Source organism: Misgurnus anguillicaudatus, chromosome 24 (assembly GCF_027580225.2).
Source record: "Misgurnus anguillicaudatus chromosome 24, ASM2758022v2, whole genome shotgun sequence".
Lineage (NCBI taxonomy): Eukaryota > Metazoa > Chordata > Actinopteri > Cypriniformes > Cobitidae > Misgurnus > Misgurnus anguillicaudatus.
This window is the reverse complement of record NC_073360.2, coordinates 21,932,352-21,955,075: the sequence shown is the minus strand read 5'-3', so window position 1 is coordinate 21,955,075 and position 22,724 is coordinate 21,932,352. Positions and strand designations below refer to the sequence as shown.

The 22,724-nt window shown below is 37.7% G+C and overlaps 1 protein-coding gene across 2 annotated transcripts; it reads right to left on the bottom strand.

Moving 5' to 3' along the window:
• Nucleotides 1-401: 401 nt before the first annotated feature.
• On the bottom strand, nt 402-22,623 carry pak4 (p21 protein (Cdc42/Rac)-activated kinase 4). Of its 2 annotated transcripts, none has more exons than XM_055196607.2 (10): nt 22,429-22,623; nt 11,753-11,974; nt 8,984-9,168; nt 8,465-8,894; nt 7,724-8,179; nt 7,367-7,500; nt 5,753-5,879; nt 3,782-3,907; nt 3,547-3,681; nt 402-3,413 (listed from the first exon to the last, which is right to left on the bottom strand). In XM_055196607.2, the coding sequence occupies exons 2-10, from the start codon at nt 11,951-11,953 to the stop codon at nt 3,258-3,260; spliced, it is 1,950 nt and encodes a 649-aa protein (XP_055052582.2). In that variant the 5' UTR covers nt 11,954-11,974; nt 22,429-22,623; the 3' UTR covers nt 402-3,257. The 2 variants fall into 2 exon arrangements, with proteins under 2 accessions (XP_055052582.2, XP_055052581.2); XM_055196606.2 differs by having other exon boundaries at nt 8,984-9,171; nt 22,429-22,621.
• Nucleotides 22,624-22,724: the final 101 nt, after the last annotated feature.

Here is a 22,724-nt window from a genome sequence, read left to right as displayed (position 1 = left end):
GCTATATATGTACTAATAATATACATAGTAAACAGTAACACGCTGGGTCATGGTAGATTTTGATACGCTTTAGCTATTTGAACTAATGTAATTTTCCTCGTTATCATAAATTAAATACTTTAAAAATTCTTATGAACTCTTTGTGGAAGTTCACCGGAAGTTACGTTTGTTCCACAAAAGTCGTTTGTATATGTTGCTGAAACAGACTACAATTTTAAAGTTTACTCAGGATTTCCAAACTTCGCTTTTTTCATGTTGCGTCAAGTGTAACAAGTGTACATGCAACATACATTGCATTTCTTGCACGTTGACAAGAATTTAAACATCAGCAAGACATGACTGTGACATTTCCAAGTAAAATACAACTTTGAGATCAAGGAAGTTAATGAATGAAAGGTGAATAGGTTTAAAAACTGTATTTGAAAAATCTCAAAAATCAGTTTGAAGTCCATTTTACCACCAGTTAAATTTCACATATGATAGAGGAAACTGACATAGGCTGTCAATCAAAAATGTCAACACTTAAAAAATTAAATGAACAAAGAACAAGGGAAACGGTATGAACCAGTTTACATTTCACAAATATGTTGGTCTGTCAGTAGCAGTTGTGAATCCAAAAGGTTTTTGAGGATTACTTTAACACATAAATCCAAAATAATCAATCGGTCATCTAGATTATGTCAGAATGTTCGAGTCTTCAGTTCTTCTATTCAATATCTCAGACAAAAGGGTTTTTGTTCAAATATGTACATGCTGACACAACAGTCTATTATGGTTACAGACTTTAAAACAAAACTAAATTTGTTTACAGTGCAAGATTAGAAATTAGAAACCTATTAGGCTTTAAAAAAAATACATGACAACAGCAGAATACGGAATATCCGTTTAGTGTAAATGCAGAGGCAATCTAGGATGTAACTGTATAAAAGAAAGCCATATTATAAAACAATGTACCCTTCCAGAGAGCATTTGCTAACGTTACCAAAGTTATGCAAGGACAACATTCGAAAACAAACACAAAAAACAGTTCATATCTTCAAACAGATCATGCTCACATATTGTCTGGGAATGTAATACATCTTAAACCTGTGAATGAAGAGAAAATGGCAAATACGCATCATGCAAACCGTTTTGCTCACAGTACAGCATTTTCCATTCACGCATCCAAACAAATAAGGCTTCAGGTTATAGAGAGGTCTCCAGTTTCAAAAGCTAACAGTCGAAATTTGCAGGTGTATTAAAAGAAATGACTAAAAGGAAAAGGGCACATGTTCTGTTGCAATAAAAGATCTTCATGCATTAAGGTTGTTATTGTTTTGTTAGAATGCTACTCAAAGTTTGTGTCAGTGCAGTTTGTTAAATCACAAATTATGCCTAAAACCACAGATAAACATTAATGTGACCCTATACATGCTACTTCCTCCTAATTGAAAAAGTATTAATGCTATTACTGTAAAACATACTTTGTTCAAATGCCTGATTGTCATACTTCTTGAAAAAGTAACAGTCCACAATAAAAAATAAAATAAAATCCTGGTGGGTAAAAATAAAATTACGGTCTGTCAATCATTAATTTTTTATGACTTCACATCTAAGATTAGAGTTATGCTTGCTGTGTTACAAGTTTAGGCAAATAATTCATTTTTGTTTAAATAACCAAACATATATACATTGGCCACTGCTTCAGTCTAGGATTAATCTCTCTCTACATTACATCTTAATCAATTTATTGATGATCAATAAACTGCAAATTGTACAGTTTGCCCTCACAGCTTTAGACAACCATCCAGTGACCTGATTCGCATGAACGGTCCAACAATTTTCATTACAACAAATACCAAATCTAAATAATTTTTAAGCAGTCTCTCATGTATTGGTTAAACTTTTGTGAACCAAGTTAGTGACAGACCATAAAACAAATATAAGCAATCTTAATGTGATGTGATGTGTAGTGTAGTTTGTAGTGTACTAGGACAGTCAGTGTACCAAATACACAGAAATATGTTTGGACTAACTGATATTATAATCCTGTCTTTGGTTGCTCTCTAGATGCAAACTAATAAAGTACTATGCCTCTTTAAATCCTAAATGATGACATTGGGTTCTAGACGTGGAGAGCAGTAGTGTAAATGACCATTTATATATCAGTATTTAAACATAAAAACACGTTTGCTTGTATATTGTGTGCTTTTTGTAGCAGTTCTAGCAGCTGTCACATGGTGGGATCAACAAAATCTATAGCTATAGTGTTCATTTCAGTTTCTAAAAAACTCTAATACACGAAAGCATACAGAATGCTCAACTATAAACTATACAGAAGTATAGTAAAACTTTCCGTTCATCGTTCCTGGAGAATATACCACAGATGAATCCTTCAGAGAAAATCTCTGATACTTTAAATATGCAAGAGATCGAAATTCAAATGTAGGGCAGACTGCAGGAAAAACAACTTAAACTGATGTGCTAATGAAAGTTTTTGAATCGGTTGGAAAAGAAGTCCCACACCCACACCTCCCCCCTTTATTATGTAAAAAAAGTGGAACAATGAATTAAAGGAGGAAGTTTCTGTGTGAAAATCATTTGGAGTGCAGCGCAATCTTTCAAATCATTAAAAAAAATCTTTGTAAAACAGCATGGAAACTATTTGATATAGCTCATTAAAAACAAAATTAAGAAACAAAACACCTCCAGTGTTTACCATCGTTTAGTGTCATAACAGGAACGTATATTTTCTCTCTCTTTTTCGTTTTTTTTTTTTTAAATTAAAGACTCTTCTTCAGTAGTTGTTTTCCCGTTCAAAAACCAATCGAGTAGTGTGTTCCTGGTGCAAAAGATGAAGTGCGGAGAGGTTTAGGAAAATCCGTGAAAATCTGTTGCGTTACGTTTTTGGCAGATTAGAATATCCAAGTGGTTCATTTTCACAATGTTTAAACCTCAACATACTCAGTTCATTCAAAAGCGCAGTCTTTAAAGTCAAGCCCACTGAGATGTTTCCCGGCATTTCTGGGAAGAAACCAGAAAGCCGAAGGATCAAAAAGGCCATTCTTTAAGCAGAACACTGTAGGGACCTCCAATCATGTCTATTTCATGTCACCACATCTGTGTGTTTTATGAGATGGTAAAAAGCCCTCTCAATGTAGCGTCTTCAGTATCTATGGCCTGTACAATCATAGAATGGTTAAACGTGCGGAGTAGACCTCCATTTTGCTTTGCGCTTAGCAGAGGGCTTGCGTCAGATCCCGCCCTGATTTGTCCTCTCATCTCATGCGATTCTGCCTCATGAGAGGGACAATGCAAGAAGGAGGACCTGCTTTAGTCATGAAGGGATGCTTTAACAGCTCTTGAGCTGTAGCTCTCTGGGCAGGATCTCGTACAAGCATCCTATCTAAAAATCCCTTGAGAAGTGGCGAGACCTGGGGATAGAGAAAAACACCTTGTGAAAGTGCAAAACACGCTAAATGTGACTAAACAGGTCAGTGCACGCTTGTTTAAATATTAATTCGGTTTTTGCCCTTATGAATAACCAGGGGGACACTGTGTGGTTACCTTGTGGAGATTTTTGAGTTTAGGTGGAAGGTTGTCTCTGATCATCTTCATAGCCTTGAGCGGAGGCTCATTAAAGTACGGCGGCTCTCCGTCCACCATTTCAATCACCATTATTCCAAGTGACCAAATATCCACCTCTGAGAAAGGTATTAGTTGACTGTGACATACAACATTTTTGCAGGGGAGACAGCAATATTGCAGCATGATTTCATCGGTAAAGGGAGATGTGTCTTGCCTCTGGGCCATATGGGAGTCTTGAGATGAGCTCAGGGGCCATCCAATAGGGCGTTCCTACAAGAGACTTCCTGCGTTGCACCTCTTTCGATACCTGGGCACAGAAGCCAAAGTCTGATAGCTTTATCTGCAAAAGAAGAGGAGAGAACAGGGATTATTTTTTAATTGTAGCAAAAATTGCATAGATGTGATTAATGTGTCTTTTAGCATGTTCCATAATGAATTAGGCACAGTGGAGGCCAAATACAGCAAATCGTACTTGTTTGACATTTGACACATCGATTGCTACATCAAATTACAAAGCAGAAAGCGTGTGAAAGTCCTCTTTTGCTTCACAAATGATTACTTCATTCAACTTCAATGAAGCTAATCAAATTTTCTGTGAATGCTTTGCAACACTTAAAGGTGGTTTCCCGGACAGGGCTTATCCCAGTCCGAGACTAAAATGTATGTTTGAGCTGCCTTAATTTAAAAACATCTTGCAGTATCTTAACATATATCAGTGCTGTTGTTGTGTCTCAAGATACACACCTTTTTTGTTTTATGTATGTTTGTAAAAACTACTTAAATATCCTAGTATAACTAAGGCCTAGTTTTGGATTAAACTAAACCCTGTCTGAGAAACTGCCCCTTGGATGATTAACTATACAATTATATGCTTCTGGGTTCCTGCTTGACAACCAGTGTTAGTAACATGGCAAGAGGAAATGAAACATGACTGTGTATGTGTGTTTGACCTCACATGAAGCCCCTGCCGAGAAACAGCTGAGGGTGACTAAAAGAGCTTCCGCCATATTAACCACAAACAATGTCAAAGACAAACCCTGGCTAAAAGCTGTGGCAGCAGCACCAAAAGAGGATCAGGGCTTGGTATCACAAGCGGAAAGGTGGTTTACATTTCTGAGAATTCAAGAAGTACTAACCAAAATATAAAAACAATGTAGTTTTTACCAAGATCTCTTTAAAGTCGAGTATACGTTGCTATTTTAAAGGCGCGTGTGATGACACTAATAATAACTCTTAAAGGGACACCACTATTTTTGTAAATGGGCTCATTTTTCAGCTTCCCTAGAGTTTAACATTTGATTTTTGCAGTTTTGGAATCTATTCAGTCGATCTCCGCATCTGGCGGTGCCACTTTTGGCATAGCTTAGCACAATCCATAGAATCTGATTAGACCATTAGCATCACACTAAAAAATGACCAAAGAGTTTCAATATTTTTTCTATTTAAAACTTGACTCTTCTGTAGTTACATCGTGTACTTAGACCGACTGAAAATTAAAAGTTGCGATTTTCTAGGCAGATATGGCAAAGAACTATACTCTTATTCAGGTGTAATAATCAAGGACTTTGCTGCCCTACCATGGCTGCAGCAGGCGCAATGATATTACGCAGCACCCGATAGGTACTTTCAATAGCAGGGGACAATTTCGGTCACTGTGTAATATCATTGCACCTGCTGCAGCCATGGTATGGCAGCAAAGTCCTTTATTATGCCGAAAAATATCGATGCTAATGGTCTAATCAGATTCAATGGATTATGCTAAGCTATGCTAAAAGTGGTACAAACAAACCCAGAGATCGGCTGAATGGATTCCAAAACTGTAAAAATATGTTAGGGGAGCTGGTAAATGAGCATATTTTTCAAAAAAAGTGTCCCTTTAAGGTTTCAGTACTTGCTCTGCAATCTTGCCTATTTTAACACACTACACATGCACCACAGGATGGCACCCTTGGATCATCTCTAAGCACTAGTGGAAATACAGGTCTAGGCACACAAAAGATTAAGTCTGCAAAACCTGTTTTTCTTGAAGGAAACAAAGATATAATAGCAAACAGCAGGGATAGTTTTCCTGGGCTCATAATATAATTTAACACATCTAATACATGCAAGGCTTCAGCTCGACTGCAGGGCCATCATTTCAGACAATAAAGCAAATCTAGTTTTTCCACAAAGGTGAGGGACTTACCCTGCCATCATGAGTGAGGAGAATTGAATCGCTCTTGATGTCTCTGTGAATGACTCCCTGAGAGTGAAGCACTGAGAGCGCCTTCAGTACAGACAAACAGACTGTGGCAATCTGCTCTTCATTCATCCTGAAAAGCACAAGACAATAAAAACTGTTAATGATGAGCAAATGATAAAATAATCATACACTGTGAATGCCACATTACAGTGGAGTGCTGTAATGCTATGCCACCTAGTGGTAGGGCGCCGTTGTCAAGTAACAGGTGGTTAAGGCTACATCTTATTTTCTATGCAGCACATGTGTGACCCTGTCTGGGAAACACCATCGTATGTTCTTACCTCAACTTAAATGAATTAATACATACCTATCTTTTTCATTTTTAATCTTTGTACAGCCCTTCTTGAATGTGTTAGCATTTAGCCTAGCCCCATTCATTCCTATGACTCCAAACAAAAGTTTTATTTTGTGCCACCATACTTACTTGTGTAACTACTTATGTAACAGTCCTTAAATAGGAAAAACGTGGAAGTGGTTGGTGGCTTCTAAATTCATCCCTGTTTAGATCCTAAGTAATGAATGGGGGCACTAGGCTAAATGCCAACACATTCACGAGGCACTGAACAAAGATAAAAAGTGCACAAATTGAAAAAAGATAGGTATGTATTACTTAGTCCAAATTGAGGTAAGAACATATAAAATTACCGAAAAATTGGTGCTTTCATTTAATATCTTAAATTAAGATCTGACACGTTTAATGGATTAAATCGGACCAAAACTTCAATAATAATAATATTAAACAAATAAGATAGATTCTCTTTAAATTAGTATGTTTTAGTAATACAATTGTAATTTAAAGAGGGGCTTTTTATGATAAACTTTATGGGGTGGTTTCCCGGACAGGGTTTAGATTAATCTAGGACTAGGCCTTAGTTATATTAGGGCATTCAAGTAGTTTTTACAGACAAATATAAAAAAAAACATTACAGATATGCATTTTGAGACAAAACAGTGGCGCTTTATATACCACTTTATTAAATTTTTTACTAACATATTCATCAGGGTATACTCATTTTTGCATCACCTTATTTGATTTAAATTAGTTATTTTTGTATCCTAAAAATGGTCAGTGACTTTCACTGTTTTGTAAATAAAAATAAATGTTTAATAAAACTGTTTTGGAAAGAAGAAAGCAAATTGGTCTCATATTTACCAACAAACGGAAAAAATCTTAATTTTCAAAGGGGTGTACTCATTTATACTGTGCACTGTACGTTAAGATATGTCAGTACAAGGTGTTTTTAAATTCAGGCAGCTCAAATATGCATTTTAGTCTGGGACTAGGATAAGTCCGGGAAACCACCCCTTTATGATGCAAAATTAATATTTAAGATTAAACATTTTAACTCCTCCTTATCAAAGTTTCCAAAAGGCACACAAGTTTTCTCTTTTCAAAAATGTGAAGCTCAATCCATGTTGGGACAGCAAGAAGTTGTGCAATACTGTCCTATTCGTTCCAGCTAACATTGATTAAAGCCAAAAAGTAGCTGCCAAATCCAAATTACATTTTAATTCAACATGTCACTCAAATTATGCTCATATAAAAGAAATACTTGCCTAGTATGTGTAACAATGTCAGTCAAAGCTCCGCCCTCAAGGAACTCCATGACGACCCAAAGCTCATCCCCTACTAAGTAACTGTTGTACATGTCTACCACGTTCTCATGGTGATAGTCCCGCATGATCACCACCTTGGAAACAAGAAACGAAGTCAGCAGAGAGTTCCTATTTTTATTCACATTAAGTGGTTGAGGAGAAATGTTTGAGGGAGTAATAATCTCACAATGTCTTCACTTACAACCTTAAAAGGTGTAAACACAAATACATTGTTTATCAGACCATTACCATTCTTCTCGAATGCAATGTCAGTACAGGGAAAAAACAACTCTGTGTAATTCTCTTGTGGGTGCCCACCTCATTAAAGAGCAATTCTCGTCGCTGCTGTTTTCTCAGGTCCATCTTCTTCACAGCCACCAGCTTGCCTGTGGGCTTCACTGTTGCGATACACACAATACCAGTGGAACCTTCACCGATCTTGATGTAGTGGTCTAGGTAAGTGCGTGGGTCCCCGGGGTCAACCACCATCTGCAGAGCGGCCCTGAACTGCTCGTGGGAAACCCGCTGCGGCTCCCTTTGAGGTGAGCGGGCCTGCTGGGGAGGTGCTGCCGGGGCCTGCGGTTTTGGTGGAGGGGGTATATGCTGGCCATGAGGGGGCTCAGGACCTAAAGCTGGGTGGGAAGCATGATGCTGGGGTTCTGCTCTGGGCTGGCCTTGAGAGGCAGGTTTACCTCCAATGCTGCCAGCTCGGACTGGACCGGTGGAGGGGCCGTTGTGATGGGGAGACTCATGAGATTTGCCTGCTTTTAAATCCTGTAAATATTAAATGGATAGATAAAAACCTATGAGAGTAGAAAGTAAATGTTTTCAGAAATATTCACCTAAAACATAAGCAAATATTTACATGGTTCCCACACCTCTAGTTTTTGTGATAACTAGTAAATGATTAATTTAATACTGATTGTATACACAAAAATCCAATTTTAGGCTTTCCATGACCGTGGGAACCATGTTTTTACCATCCATCCTATTTAACATTATAAATATTAAATAATATTTCATAACATGAGTATCATCTTTTGATCTTTCTTTATGTACCTGGCCACTGGGGCTTCTCCCAGAATCGCTTTCAGATCGTGGGTACGTGTTGAAAGGTCGGCTTGCCTGCTGTGCGGTTTTTATCACTCCATCCGTAACGGGTAGATTGGGGGTGCGAATGTTTGGCCCAGAGAGTGGTCTCTTGTCACGGGGCGACTGTGGGCTGGTGTCTCGGCCTGTGTAGCTGGATTTGGGTCTCTTATCATTGGCCCCCTCTCTTCTGACAACCTGATCGTGATATTCCCGGGGTTCTCGATCTCGTTCCCTCGGCTTGGGCACGGGTGGCCCTCCTGACCAATCGATATCTTTGTGTCTGCTGGGCTCTTGACCACGAGGCTGCTGGTAAGGGCGTCCGTCCTCTCTGGATGAACGGGATGGATGTTGGGCCTGTCTGTGATCAATACCTGGCTGCTCCTGTTGCTGTCTGAGCCTGTACAGACAGAAAGGAAACAGTGTCAACACTGTCATTGTAGCTTGCAGAAATCACACATTCACTTCGCAATAAGAGGCACTTCGTACCTTTGCTGGTGGGGGTGCTCTCCGTTTTCTTGACCTCCTCCTGATGAACCGGAGTCTCGACGGGGCTGCAGTGGTGGACTGTCTCTCCTTAAAGAGTTTGAACGGATTACCGACATGGTCTCAAACTCATCCAGCAGCCACGTGAGTGAGCCATCATCACCGATCTTACGACCCCGTACGATTGCCTGCTACACACAAACATACAGAAACATTATGGGGTATTTAGGTTTGGATGGTGTGGGTGAAAGGTATGAAGGTTTTTGATCCATGCAGTTTTATTAAAGGAAAACACATCACTGTTTTTCAATATTTTACTATGTTCTTACCTCAACAAATTAATAATATTAATTAATACCTTTTTTAATACGTGCACTTTTAATCTTTGTACAGCGCATTGTGAATGTGTTAGCATTTAGCCTAGCCCTATTCATTCCTTAGGATCCAAACAGGGATGAATTTAGAATCCACCAAACACTTCCATGTTTTCCCTTTTTAAGACTGTTACACAAATAAGTATGGTGGCACAAAACAAAATTTTAGTTTGGAGCCATAGGAATGAATGGGGCTAGGCTAAATGCTAACACATTCATTAAGCGCTGTACAGAGATTAAAAGTGCACGCATTGAAAAAAGATAGGTATGTATTAATTCATCTAAGTTGAGGAAAGAACATAGTAAAATATTGAAAAACAGTGGTGTTTTCCTTTTTAAAATAGCAGGCTAAAGTGGTGTAGGCTTGCTGCATGTAAACATCATGGGCAACAAAGCAGAAAGATGTATTAAGAGTGAATGTCCAAATCACATTTCTGTGCCCCCAATGCAATAAGAGTCATTTAATTTATCTGCCGATACAGTCCTGATCTGATACTTGTATTTTCGTACTGCTAGGTGAACACAAAATACATTATGTTCACTTGGCCTAAGGTGTACTTGTAATAAACTAAGGGTTCTTATCCATCCATCTACCGGTAGTCTAGATCTTAAGTACTATTCGGACGGGATTAGTTTTACATAGGGAGGTGGGGTAAAGCAATTTTTATCAGAGCTTCTCAGTGATTTTAGTCCCGTCCGAATGCTCCATGTCAGTAATCATTACGGACAATGTCAGTAAAGATTACGGCGACCTTTACCTTCTGTAAAAAGGTCCGGAGAAATTACCTCTTGTAATACTAATCCAGTGCGAATAGACCAGCTGTAAATATACACGTAAATCGCATCATTTCCTTTTAATTTGCGGGTTTCCTTTAAATATAAAAGCGCTTAAAGAAGCATTTACTTGCGTTCTAGGCGGAAAAACAAGTCAGTTGCAAGTCAGTTCCTGAATAACACGACACAAACTTAAAAAAAAGTCAAATTTACTTCTCAGAGGCACTGAACTGTTTATGAAACTGACTTTTTCCCCAAACTAAAATTACACACAGTGTTTCGTGTTTTCCTCGTCTGTGCAATGTTGTTTGCACATCTGATATCAGGAAGCAAGGTAGTGTGCACGTGAAGACGAGAGGTGACGCGCTGCGCAAACGAGTTACCCCTCCCACATCTGAATGTTTTACTGAGATGTCTAATAACGTCCGAATTGACCACTAATACTACAGACGTCCTGTGGTAAAATTACATTACGCCATCTACCCCTGTAAAACGAATCCCGTCCGAATAGGGCTTATGAGGCCGTTTACGTTTTCGTCAATCGGATCACAAGTGGACAATGTTAATGCCAGGTGTAAACGGTGTTCAAAACGTTTTGAGCTCGTCCACTTTCAACCACATGCAGAGGTAGTCGAAAACCCTTTCGATCGGATTGCTTTTGTAGTGTAAATGCACATGTGGTTGAGACCATGAGTCTCTCCGCCCATTTATCTAATCTGAGGTACTGAACACAATGTTTTACGTCTTTTCTGACTTCTGGCACAAACACACCGTGTACAGCGCTATTTTTAGCCTTTCATTGATAAAACTAAAACAGCTGATCTCCGCAGTTTCATTTTGCAAGCATGTGAAAGTTGCGCGATCGTATTTCATCAATTGCGCTGAAAATTCAAAGAAAGCTCTAACATATACATGTACAAAACACTGTGCAGCATGTTTACTTATAACACAAGCAGCAGATTCTGACATAATATTAGTTTGCATCCATATAAACTTGCCATTACTCCCGCTTGCATTTAAATGACAACAGAGAGACTCGCCCACAGACCACCCCCTCACAGTATTCAGGACAGAAGCGGTCGAAAGTGGACAAAAGAGACGAATTTAAATACCAGGTGTAAATGTGATGTGTCTCTCTCGTCCACTTGTGATCGATCGAAGTGTAAACAGCCCTTATAGGTAAAAACGCATTCTTAAATGTAGTTTTGAAGGACATTACTAATTAGAGCAGCTTACTTTTCATTGCATTATTCTTTAGTTTCCTTTTTTATAATGTTTAATCAACCTTGCATTGTTTTAAATACAGTTCACCGCAGAATAAAAAAAGCAGATGGTTCAAAAATATTATCAAAACCCAACGTAGGCATTTTCCAAACAAAGCCGTACTAAATGTTTGTGCATGCGTTTCTTAGGAATGTTTACAAGTAGCTGAGAACCGGTTTTTCATTCCAACGGCTTCTGTGCCAAGACACTCAGCCACAAAAATCTCTGTTTATTATCAATCATTTGATAATTGTCACAGTAAATCTAAAACTTGCTGCTTTCTCACATTCATAAACTAACCAGCCAACAGTAACACAAAGACACAGTGACACAAAAACAGTGCAGATCACATCTTTCTTACCTTTCGTGGCTCTACAGTAGTAATAACGGAGGCATCGATAAAGGGTTTCGGCCTCTTGGCCGTGTCCTCAATGAGGCTCTGCCATTGACGCGGAAGCCCCACAAACTTCTGCTCATGCTCATCAAAATCAGTGTGAACGCGATGCTCAAAGTTAGAGGGAGCTGAGATCTGGATGCGTTGCTTTTTCTTCTTGCTGAACATGACTGCAGCAGAGCATCAGACCTAGAAGAATAGAAGATATTGAGATTTTATTATTAATTTAAAATGGCCATTTACATTCATGAAAACAAGGGAAAGAGGGACATGTATTAAAAAATGTCTATAAAATAATATAATCAGAAAGCAAAACTAATGAGAGTTTTTTTTATGTGAATGTTTGGATTAATATCTGCTTTTTAACAATCAGCATTACAGACTGACAAGAACAAGACTGCCTTGTTTATTCAAGCAGATGAGCCCCACGGTTAGCTTTTCAAGTGAAAGTGTGCACCTTCTCACATTGAGCATTTCAACAACACTGTCTTTATAGTCCAAAACAATGCAGTCCAGCTTTCCAAACGCTTTCCAAAAGCCCTGCCCGTTCTCTCCCTGGGTATCAGAGACACTCCCTGAAGCCAAACACTGACTGGACTCAGATACGTGCTGGCCGAAACCCCCTCCCATACCGGAGTCTGACTAATCCTGGGAAAAGTCAGCTGCTTCCTGGGACGATGAAACAGCGAACCGTATTTTGTAAAAGTGTTGGAATGTTTGAAGCATAATTTGATTATTTGTGATGATGTCAGTGGAGGCATGAGGTGAGCGTTAGGTGCTTTGAAACCAGTGTGAACAAAGTATTTTTTCAAGTGCTGATGTGAACTGATTTCCACATGGACACAGCTATGTGACTTTCTAGGCTTAGACGGGTGAAGTTTGGAGGATTATGCTATCGTAATCACAAAAATAACTATCTGATGCATGAAACAGCATTCGATGTTGGGGAATGCATGTTCGGACTGGAAGACATGTTCAATTTTTAAAATGAATGATGATTTTTATTATTTATTTTTCCATTTTGTGTACTTGTTTGTTTATCAATGCTTCCATGTATATGTGTGTTAAGATAATAAGGCTATTTAAGTGTTTATTTGAACCACTTCAAACAATCCTCTTACAGCAATCCTCTTACACACTTTAATGAGCAATGAGAATTCATTTTGATAGTACAACAAATAACAAAACAAATAGTTTCACTTAGCCCTGTAGTGAACTGGAAACACGTGTCACTCGGCTGTAGTAATTTGTGTGCACCAACACAACACACCCGGTCGCAATCCAGCGGTGAGTGATTTTTTTTCAAGGGCATAAATAGTGACAGATCCGGTTAATTCACTAGCTTCCTACCCACTATTGATCGGGATGGCATTGATAAGCATTTATACTACTTGTTTTAATAATACCTTTAATAAGATTAAATCAGGCATATAGAAAGATGACAAGCCAAACAGAAGGACAAAAATTAGGCTTGCAATTACTTGCACCTGTGAACATGTTTATTAGGTGAGGATGATACATGAGTGACAGAAGCAAATGCTCCAGTAAAAATCTACTGTATAGCAGCATTTTAACACGCACATACATAAATGCAATAATATACCACATTTACCTCACAATTTGAATGCCTGGGTAGGGTTGCATCAGTCGTTCGTAAGTTCTTACTTAAACTGGGACATAAAGTCCAAACTAGAGGCTTAGTAACTACTAGCTAGTTTATAACTAACTCTTTACTTAATTCGGTTGCACTATTTGTTCTTAAGGCAGACGTAGCTAGTAGGTCGTAAGCTCTCCGTAAAGTAATGCGTTGTCGCATGGAATGACGTCTATTTTTCTTAACCCAATCACAAGCCTTATAATGGGTCAATAGGAAATAGTCTAAACACTACGTTATTTCAAACTCATTTGTCTCGCCTAAACTGAAAGTTAAAAAAGACGTTAAAGCAAACGTTATCGAACTCAAAACATTACACTTTTAATTGAAAATATCTATCCCACACGTGGAGGAGAAAATAAACAGGAAGAAATTTTAAATCTTATTTTAATTGATGGATACACAGAACATTAAACGGTTCTTGAAAACTCGTTGACGAATTTGCGGCTCTTCATAACTTATACGAGCTCATCGATCTAATATAATCTGGCTGACATCTTATTCCAATCGTTATTCATGGACAGAGGCTTCCGTAAATATTTAGTTACAACGTATTGTTACGTTTAAACTATGTTTAATGGTGCAATGCAAAAACATTTAGTAGTGCGTAAGTTGTAACTTAGTGCCCATTTACGTCGTAACTAAGCTACGTTGTAACTTACGCACAGCTGGTGCAACCGGCCCCTGCTGAAGATTTTCCTCCTTTCATGTTTACCACCTTTCATGAAATTATTTTCATCAGTGTTTGCGTCATATGTCTTACAATCAGACATAGGCATGTCACGATTACTTAAATTACTTTGTTTGAGAACTGTAATTGCAATTTCCTGTTTTGTGCGGTAGTGGACAGGTAAGGGTCCATGCAAAAATGACGAGAATAAGCGACTGCGTGGGAGCATTTCACATCAGAAACAACACAGTTGTCTTTAATCACTGAAAAAAGGAACTCGCAAATCATAACAGCACTTTTTAAATATCCAGTGTTTAACTAAGATGACAGACTAAATTGAATTATTTAATCATTATAAATAATCCTGATTTTGTTGCATGCCCATTTGAAGTACAAATCCAAACATGAAGTATGTTAATGATATATGATGTGCTTGTGCCATGTATGGAAAGTGGACAAATTCTTTTTTCTCTAACACTAAAATTAGTACGGTGGTATGACAGCCATAATCATTATTAGATCATAATCAAGTATTAGATAATTTTACAATGGTAATAGCTTTAACCAAAATATATAGCTACAGGCTTTATTACTTGCATCTTATATAAACAAACTCCAATACTTGTAAATTAATAATTAACAGCCTTGTGTGGATAACAGCGGATGTTAGCTACTGCAGAAAAGCATTTTAATCAATTAAGTGTAAAGCATTTAAACATGAACGGTGAAACGGTTGAATCTGGCATACCAGCCACATACCATTATGCACTGGTGAACAGTGAGAAAGACATCCCTGTGGTCAATGTTGCAGAGATAGGCCCTGGCCAGAAGTTTGTCTATGCAGTTAAGCATTAAAATAAGCAACCATATTGACTTTTTGATGCCCAGCTTATAACAGCCAATCAAATAGTTTGTAATACTTCTGTAAGACTTTTTAACCTAAAAGATACAGCTAGCTTAGCAGAATTTTTTTTTTAAAAAGATCACTGACCAGGGAGTAGGGTTGTAAATCGGACAGATTATTACAATGTGATACAATATCAATTTTCTCCGCCAGCAATGTGTGCCGATACATCAACCGCTTGGACATTAATTTATCCATATTTTTATATTACATGCCTAGTTAAGCAGTTACATTTTTACTTACAAATGCAACCAAAATGACATGAACATTTAATTAAACTTTTTGAAAATGGCACAATCTCTGTCCCAATTGGAACATTTACAACAACAAACTAAAAAAAATACACTTTTTTTAAATTAAGTAAAATTTATAATGAGAGCAAAAATAAATGCCACATAAAACAAGCTTATGATGCTCATGATGGCAACAGTCAAAGTCTTTCAGTATTTAAAAAACAACGATCAACATGTGAGAGAGGACATGAGAGAGAGAGGACACTGCATTTTGCATGGACAATATCACCTGCAGTGCTAAAGACACGCTCGGCTTCTGTCTCTTTCGCTGCTACAATCGGTTTGTTGCTGCACTGCCCTCACTTGCTGACGCTAGCAGATAAAAATAAAATAAAAAAAGCGTTTTGGTGGAAATACGTACGTTAGGTTAAGGAATAGCAATAATCTCACGATACAATACAAAGAATCATACAAAGGTTGCAATGCAATATCCAGACTCAACATAAAAGGACTGCCCGGTGGCCCAGGGCAAGCGTGAGGAACGTCCGGGGCCAGTAAAAAGTATTGTCACTTGCCCGATCAGGTGCTTCACCCTTAGTCACTAAAATATATTTTCATCAATGTAAATTATTTAACATCTTGGAAGCAGACATTTCAGGGAGCTACACTGCGACCAAAATGGTCGCATATGCGACCTTTTGAACTGCCGTTGCGACCCTAATTTTTAATGGGTCGCAAATGTGCTACCTAATGTTTTAGACAATATGCTATGATTTACTGTGAGCATTTATTAAAACAGAAATGTGGATTTTAAGAATATGTTTTATAACGTGCTCTGAGCCATCAACACGTTGGCTTCATTTTGCGTGAAAGCACGTCGTGTCTCTCCCTATCAGTGTGCGTTTGCGTGCTCAGCTGTTTCTCAATGAATTGGGTGGGACACAAAGCAAGCGCACTGTCTTCCATGTTTCTGAACTTGAGCAGAGGTCTTTCTTCACTGAGGACGCGGGACCTAGCCTACATCAAGATGTAAACCCTGGCAGCAAATATATTTTGCGGCCGCTAGGGTGCGTCTAGATTTCTAGGCTACGCGGGACCCGTATGGTTCCGGGTTTATATTTTAAATGGTCTGTCGGGTCCGGTTAGGTCCTAATTTAATTACTTTGGGTCCCAAGTCTGATCAATGTTGTGTTTATAACCCGAGTCGATCGGAAAACGGCCATGAGCGCTACCGCGCTAAAGCTCGAGTGCATTTTCAGCGTGCCTCCGGTTACTATGGCGATGGTTCTTGTTACGAACATGCGCTGCATTTTCTTTCTCACATTTTTTTTTAATAATCTTATTATTAATAAACCATATCTTTTCTAAAACCATATCCATATTAAGTTTGGACAGAGATTGTAGCAAAAAGCAAAGCTAATGTCAAGCCAATTGCACTGAACGAGCAAAGCAATGTAAAGTATGTCACCGGGACAGCAAGTAGACTTTTAAATCTGAAATAATGAGTGGATTAAGCTTTTTAAATCGGCAAGAGAGAAATAGAAAGAGAGCAGAAGCAGGAAAAGTGCCTATCTAATAGAAATTATTAACATTATAACATCAGTCATAACACCAGTCACATTTATAATCTATAGACCTGCACTGTCTATTAATATACTATACATAGTATTGTATTATATTGAGTTTGATAAAAGGGGTCTAATTGCTTCATATATCAGTGCAAAAACAGTAAGTGTTTTCGTGGTGCTTTGACAAACAGTGTCAGCTTTGTTAATGGCAAAGAAAGTTTGGGGTGGTTAGATTGATGAAATATAATATGAAATTAATATTAATTTTCAATAAATCAAAGTATTGTGTTGTGTCACACATTATTAGTTCTTCGTCACATGTATAGTAGACCATAATTTGTCAGTGGGTAATAATTGTCCTTTTCACCGGCTACCACCACCAAGTAAATTTCAGATCTTTGGGAAACACTGCAACGTTTAAGAAAACAAGGCGGCATGTGGTTTAAAAGATGGCAAGTAAAATAAAAAGCATATTTGTATGCAATACAGTTTCATTATTGTTCATTATTATCCAGAGCGCCTTAATACAACTTGAAAAAAATATGTGCGATCAAATCATATTTTGCGCCAGTAAAGCTGGGCGTACACGGTGCGAATTCTGACGGTCGGAACGTCGTGAGCTCTCGCACACGACACGAGTGAGTTTATGCGAAAATAATTCGTACGCAGTCACACACGACAAGATTTTACTGTAGGACTTGAGGAATTCTGACGTAAGCAATTTCGCACCTGTGAGTGGCAGAATGTACAAAAAATAAATCAAGAAGAATACGGCAAAGATATTGGCTTTGTGCAGAAAACTGTTTCTGTTTTTTTGTATTTCTGTTTATGCATTCCGAAATTGCAATATAGGTCTAGTGCTGTGGCGGTGAAGGAATTTCTCTGGCAGTGTTTTTTCTTGCTAGCGCATATGCGGTTTTATCTTCTTAATATATCATGATTGTAGTGCCAAGTAAATATCTATATTGGTATTATTAATGTTACATATATTGTTGCTTTTTTATAAATATGACGTTTAAAAACAAATTCAGTGGACATATTTATTTATTGGAAAATGCAGAATGAGGAGCAATTGAGGTAAAACGTAACATGTCTTTCCCTTTATGATTAAATTATTTAGACAATACATCTACAGCCAAATATTAATTTGTAAAACGAAAATTATTTAATGTTATATTAAGCACATTGTCTAGGCTTGTTTGCATTGTCTAGTGCATATGTACGCGGACCCTCGGTCAATGCGGGGTCTTGAAGTAAAAGTGAGCACGCAGCATTTGTGATCATGTAAATGTACAAAATAAATGCCATACAGAAGGCATTGCATATTAATATATGCCATTTTTTCAGTAGGCCTATGTAAATTAATACATAGCAATACCAATATAGTATGAAAACAAATTAATCATTATTTAAATAAAGTTTCAGAGATAGCCTACATTTTTAGTCATTTAAATATTCTCATCATTTCAGAACAAGCTTAGGCTACCATAACAACGTACATTGGGCTATATCATGTGTTCCTTTGGTCGAAAATATGTAAAAAAAAATGGGTAAAAAACACCGAACAAAAACGTTTAAGCTCTTGTTAAAGCAGAAGCTCCATAATAATCTGGAAAACGTCGTCTCCGCGTATGATCATCATGTTTAATATAGTCTCTTGTTCATTGACAATTTATTTTGCATTTATTATATGAGTAAATAGTGTAAAACAATAAATGCATATCTTATAGCCTATTAAACATGGATTCCGTTGCTTTTTATTCTCTGTCACGCCAGCCCTTTTAATATCCATTCATTTATGAAACTGTACTACAGCGACTTTGGCACAGCTTGGATCACACAAAATTGCGACATTCTTTGTCCATCTTTTTAAACCAGTGGTCTCTGCACGGAGTCTAATAATTTTTATATTTATTTATTACATATTTTAGTTGGCTTATTTTATGTTTAGATTGTACAACAAACATATCAACAAGTAAAGAAAAATCAACAGTATTACAAAGTAAAACAAAAAAGTTTTAATATCAAAAAGTAGCCCTCGTTTTATAGCTTAATCTACACTCTCTCCTGTTTCCGCACACATCCAAAGCTGTGACCGGACATCACAAAAACACGTATGACAGGTTTTTCAGGCAAAGAAGCTGATCAAGAGGTCGTCACTGAAAGGACCTGTCATATTGTCATGATGTCCGGTCACCGGAGTGTGTGTGTGCGCGAAACATATAGCCAGCTATAGAGTTGTCGTCCAGATTTGAGGTAGCAGTGCCACATTTGTCTTTCTTCTTCTGTGTTTTGTACATTCTGATTGGTCAACTTCAAGTGCTTTGCCAGATCGTCTCGTTCACCCGCACCAACACTACGAATTTATACCGACAGCTCCCGAACTTTTTTGACATGTTTAAAAATTATCGGGAGGTCGTAAGGTGCTCGTAACCTGCTCGGCTCGGCTCGTAATTCCTCTCACACGGTGCGAGCCGCGACCATACGAGCATGAACGATTTGGTCCCGAGAAAAAAAAATCGCATGCGAGCTCCTACGACAACAAAAATCGCACCGTGTACGCCCGCCTTAACTGAAAAAGTTGGTAGCGCAAGTGCCACCAGTGGAAAAGGTTAGTGTAGTTCCCTGCATTTACTTGGTTAAAACACGACGAAAGAAACGATGCAATATTTTGCACAGTTTGCTGTCACTTTATAGGTAAAGCAGAAAAGTTGTATATGTATACAATTATATTTGACTTTTGAATTATTCTTTTTAAATATCTGACACGACTTTTTTATTAGTGCCAGTGAAAATTTTGGCAGGGCAAGTGAAAACGTGAACCACTGGCCCGATCGGGCCAGTATAAAACATTATTTGCGTTGAGCCCTGAATATGTTGCGCTACATTGCAATACTGTAAAGCGAGGAAATATATTGGGATATTTCCTCTTTTAGGAATATGATAGGATACAATTTTAGGAAAGCTGTCATTGAGAACACACCACCATATGCAAACGACCCCCTATGTTAGTACTTCCTGTCACTGTATGAGTTCAGAGAAAAGAAAAATGCTGTCTGGTAGTCGGCAAACATAATGAACTCAAATGCAAAAACTGCCACAAATCTTTTATAAATATATAATTTTTGAAAATATTGCATATTTCAGAATCGATACAGTATCAGCAAACAAAAATATAACAATACTCACATACTCACACACCTAGAACCATACAGTACTTACATACAGAAGGCAAGCAAGTTGTTCCCCTATTTTGGGTCATTGCTCAAAGAGCATTTCCTTTCTGTTTAAAACATGAATAGAAATATTTTTCTGTGAAGAACCATCAAACGATGAGCCTCTAAAAGCGGTTCACACCAAGAACAATAACGTTTTACAAATACAAACCACAGCTATAATAATAACACACAGGACTCATACAGCTGGGATCACTATCAGAGCAATTTTTCCAGTTGAAGAACAATAAAAACATTGAGAAGTCAGACAGTACAATGGCCCTGTAGCATTTTTTATGTTTTCATTATTTTCCATTACTGACATATCTACTCAAACCCCTTTGTTTTTCAAAAAAATATACACTACTGTGATGAACTAACAGTTAACTACTTTATATGACCGGGGAGTCTTCAAAGTTTTCACATTTGGAATAAACAAATGTTTTTAATCTTTCATCAGCCCATTGTTACGACTCCTGAATGTTCCAGGTAAGTCCATAAATAATGCAACAACAACAGCACTTTGCTTGTTTTCTACAACAATTACTCAGTTTTTCAGTCAACGCAGTAACTGTAATGTGATGACACCCCACAATGCTTTGCATGGTCTACGTACACAAGGTCTTTATGCACAAATGAACACAGGTCCTTAGATGATAGAGGGCCATCTGATGGAACGGATTACACATTACTCTCACCAAAGACAACAGTACAGTGTTTAGTACAACTACTCACAAAAAAAGCATGCAAGTTTAACAGTGGCATCACTTTGCAGATGACGGGTAATTGGGTAATGCATTACAAAATGACTTGCATTCAGTCTACAAAAGTAAGTCGTCATACAAAACCAGTTACAAACTATCCTTAGTTTATTCACTGAGAAGGAAAGAACGAGAAAGCACCGAAACACTGAATAATAGGAACCAAAAGAAAAACCAAATTCCCATTGCAATGAAGTCATTTATTACGCAACAATAAACTAATCAAACAGCACCAATTTTCCAGAAAACACTTAAATATAACTAAAAAGAACAGAAAAAAACCCAGAATGCAATATTTTACAACAAGCTTCTGCTTAAAATAAAGGATTAAATCAATTATTTGTGAAAACTGAAAGACAAAGTTAATGCTGGGCTAAAGTAAGCAATAGCATGGAAGATTGCACATTATGTGTGACTCTGTCCAGCACTAAAGTATTTAAGGAATGTTTGGAGTGCCCGGTACAGACTTCACCCATGTCTGAATTTCCCATCACACCTTCTGAAAGCCTAAACTGAGATATGTACAGCTGCTAGAAGCATACATAGAAGGAAACTAAAGCCAACAAACAGGACCGTAAGGTAAGACATGGGTACGAGAGATACTGAATTACATATCTGATAGATAAACCATTATTAGGGAAGATGGTGCATAATTAAGATTAAATGAAACATTTGGTGACAGTCTGGACATTTTGACAGATGACTAAACAATTAAATATAATTATTTTAAGAGGAAGCTACTATCTTAAAGATAGTAAAATGGTGTAATGTACAGGACACACATGCTGAATCAACTCGTATCGATACTACAGGTGCAGCCATGTAATGCACACTCAAAAGCACCGATACCAAACATTATATCACAAAACAAGAGTCAACTATCGACAAATTTCTGTTTATCACATACAAATGAATTAATGTGTAAGATTTGTACTCTTAAATTAGATTACAGTAGCTTAAAAATAAGATTTGTATCCCACATACGTTTATTGAAACAGCTGTTTGGACACTGTCAGCATGAACGCCTTCGCTGCCCTAAGAGAGACCGTTCCTGATTTTGAGGATTAACAATAATGACGAAGGCAAGTCTAGTTTGTTTATTTTTTAAATAATTGGCGACAATTAGATGATGTATTTGGGTTTATGTAATAGCTGCTTCATTAACTCTAACTGTAACGCATGGGCAGTACGGGCAAAAACTTTAAAGTAGTTTACACTAATATACTGTACAATTTATAAGCGTTTTAGTAAGCAGTTCAGTTATTGCTCGCAAATCTCTCGCTTAAACGAAGCCTGAATGAAACAGTGTCGGTAAGTGGCTAAGTTAGTAAGATTGCGATCTACTAAGCTTTAAATATTAATTTCCGTTTAACTAAGCAAAGAAACACATGAGCACTTTAACGACAGCTACCGGACTGCTTTAGTAGTATAATGTCGATCTAGTTTATCTCTTTTACGACGTTAATTCATTTTTGTCAAAACACCCAGCAGCATTAAGCTACTCGGCTAGCTGTGAGGAATTAGCTGAATTAGCACGACGAACAAACTCACCGAAACTACTGTCTGACTCAAAAACAACCTGCGTTGGAACACAAACTGAACACGTTTACACATTATGTCCCTTTAAAAAAGTCCTACCTGTAGTGTAAAGTGTGTCCGCTGAGAAAATAACTTCATAGAGTCGGTAAAAGTTTCTTTTACGAATTTAGCTTAAACTAGCTAAATGCGCGTAGCCGTCACAGATCCCTTCACGAGCGCACTGCTCGTGCTCTCTGCGCCATATTCACGCTGACTGAACCTTCATCCGGGAAACTGGACGCTTTGAGCACTGCCCCCAGTCTGTCTACTACAATCCAGTCACAGTAAATATGAACTGTTTTTTTAATGTATGTGTACTTTTGAATTTATATTTATTTTAAATAAGCTTTTGTAAT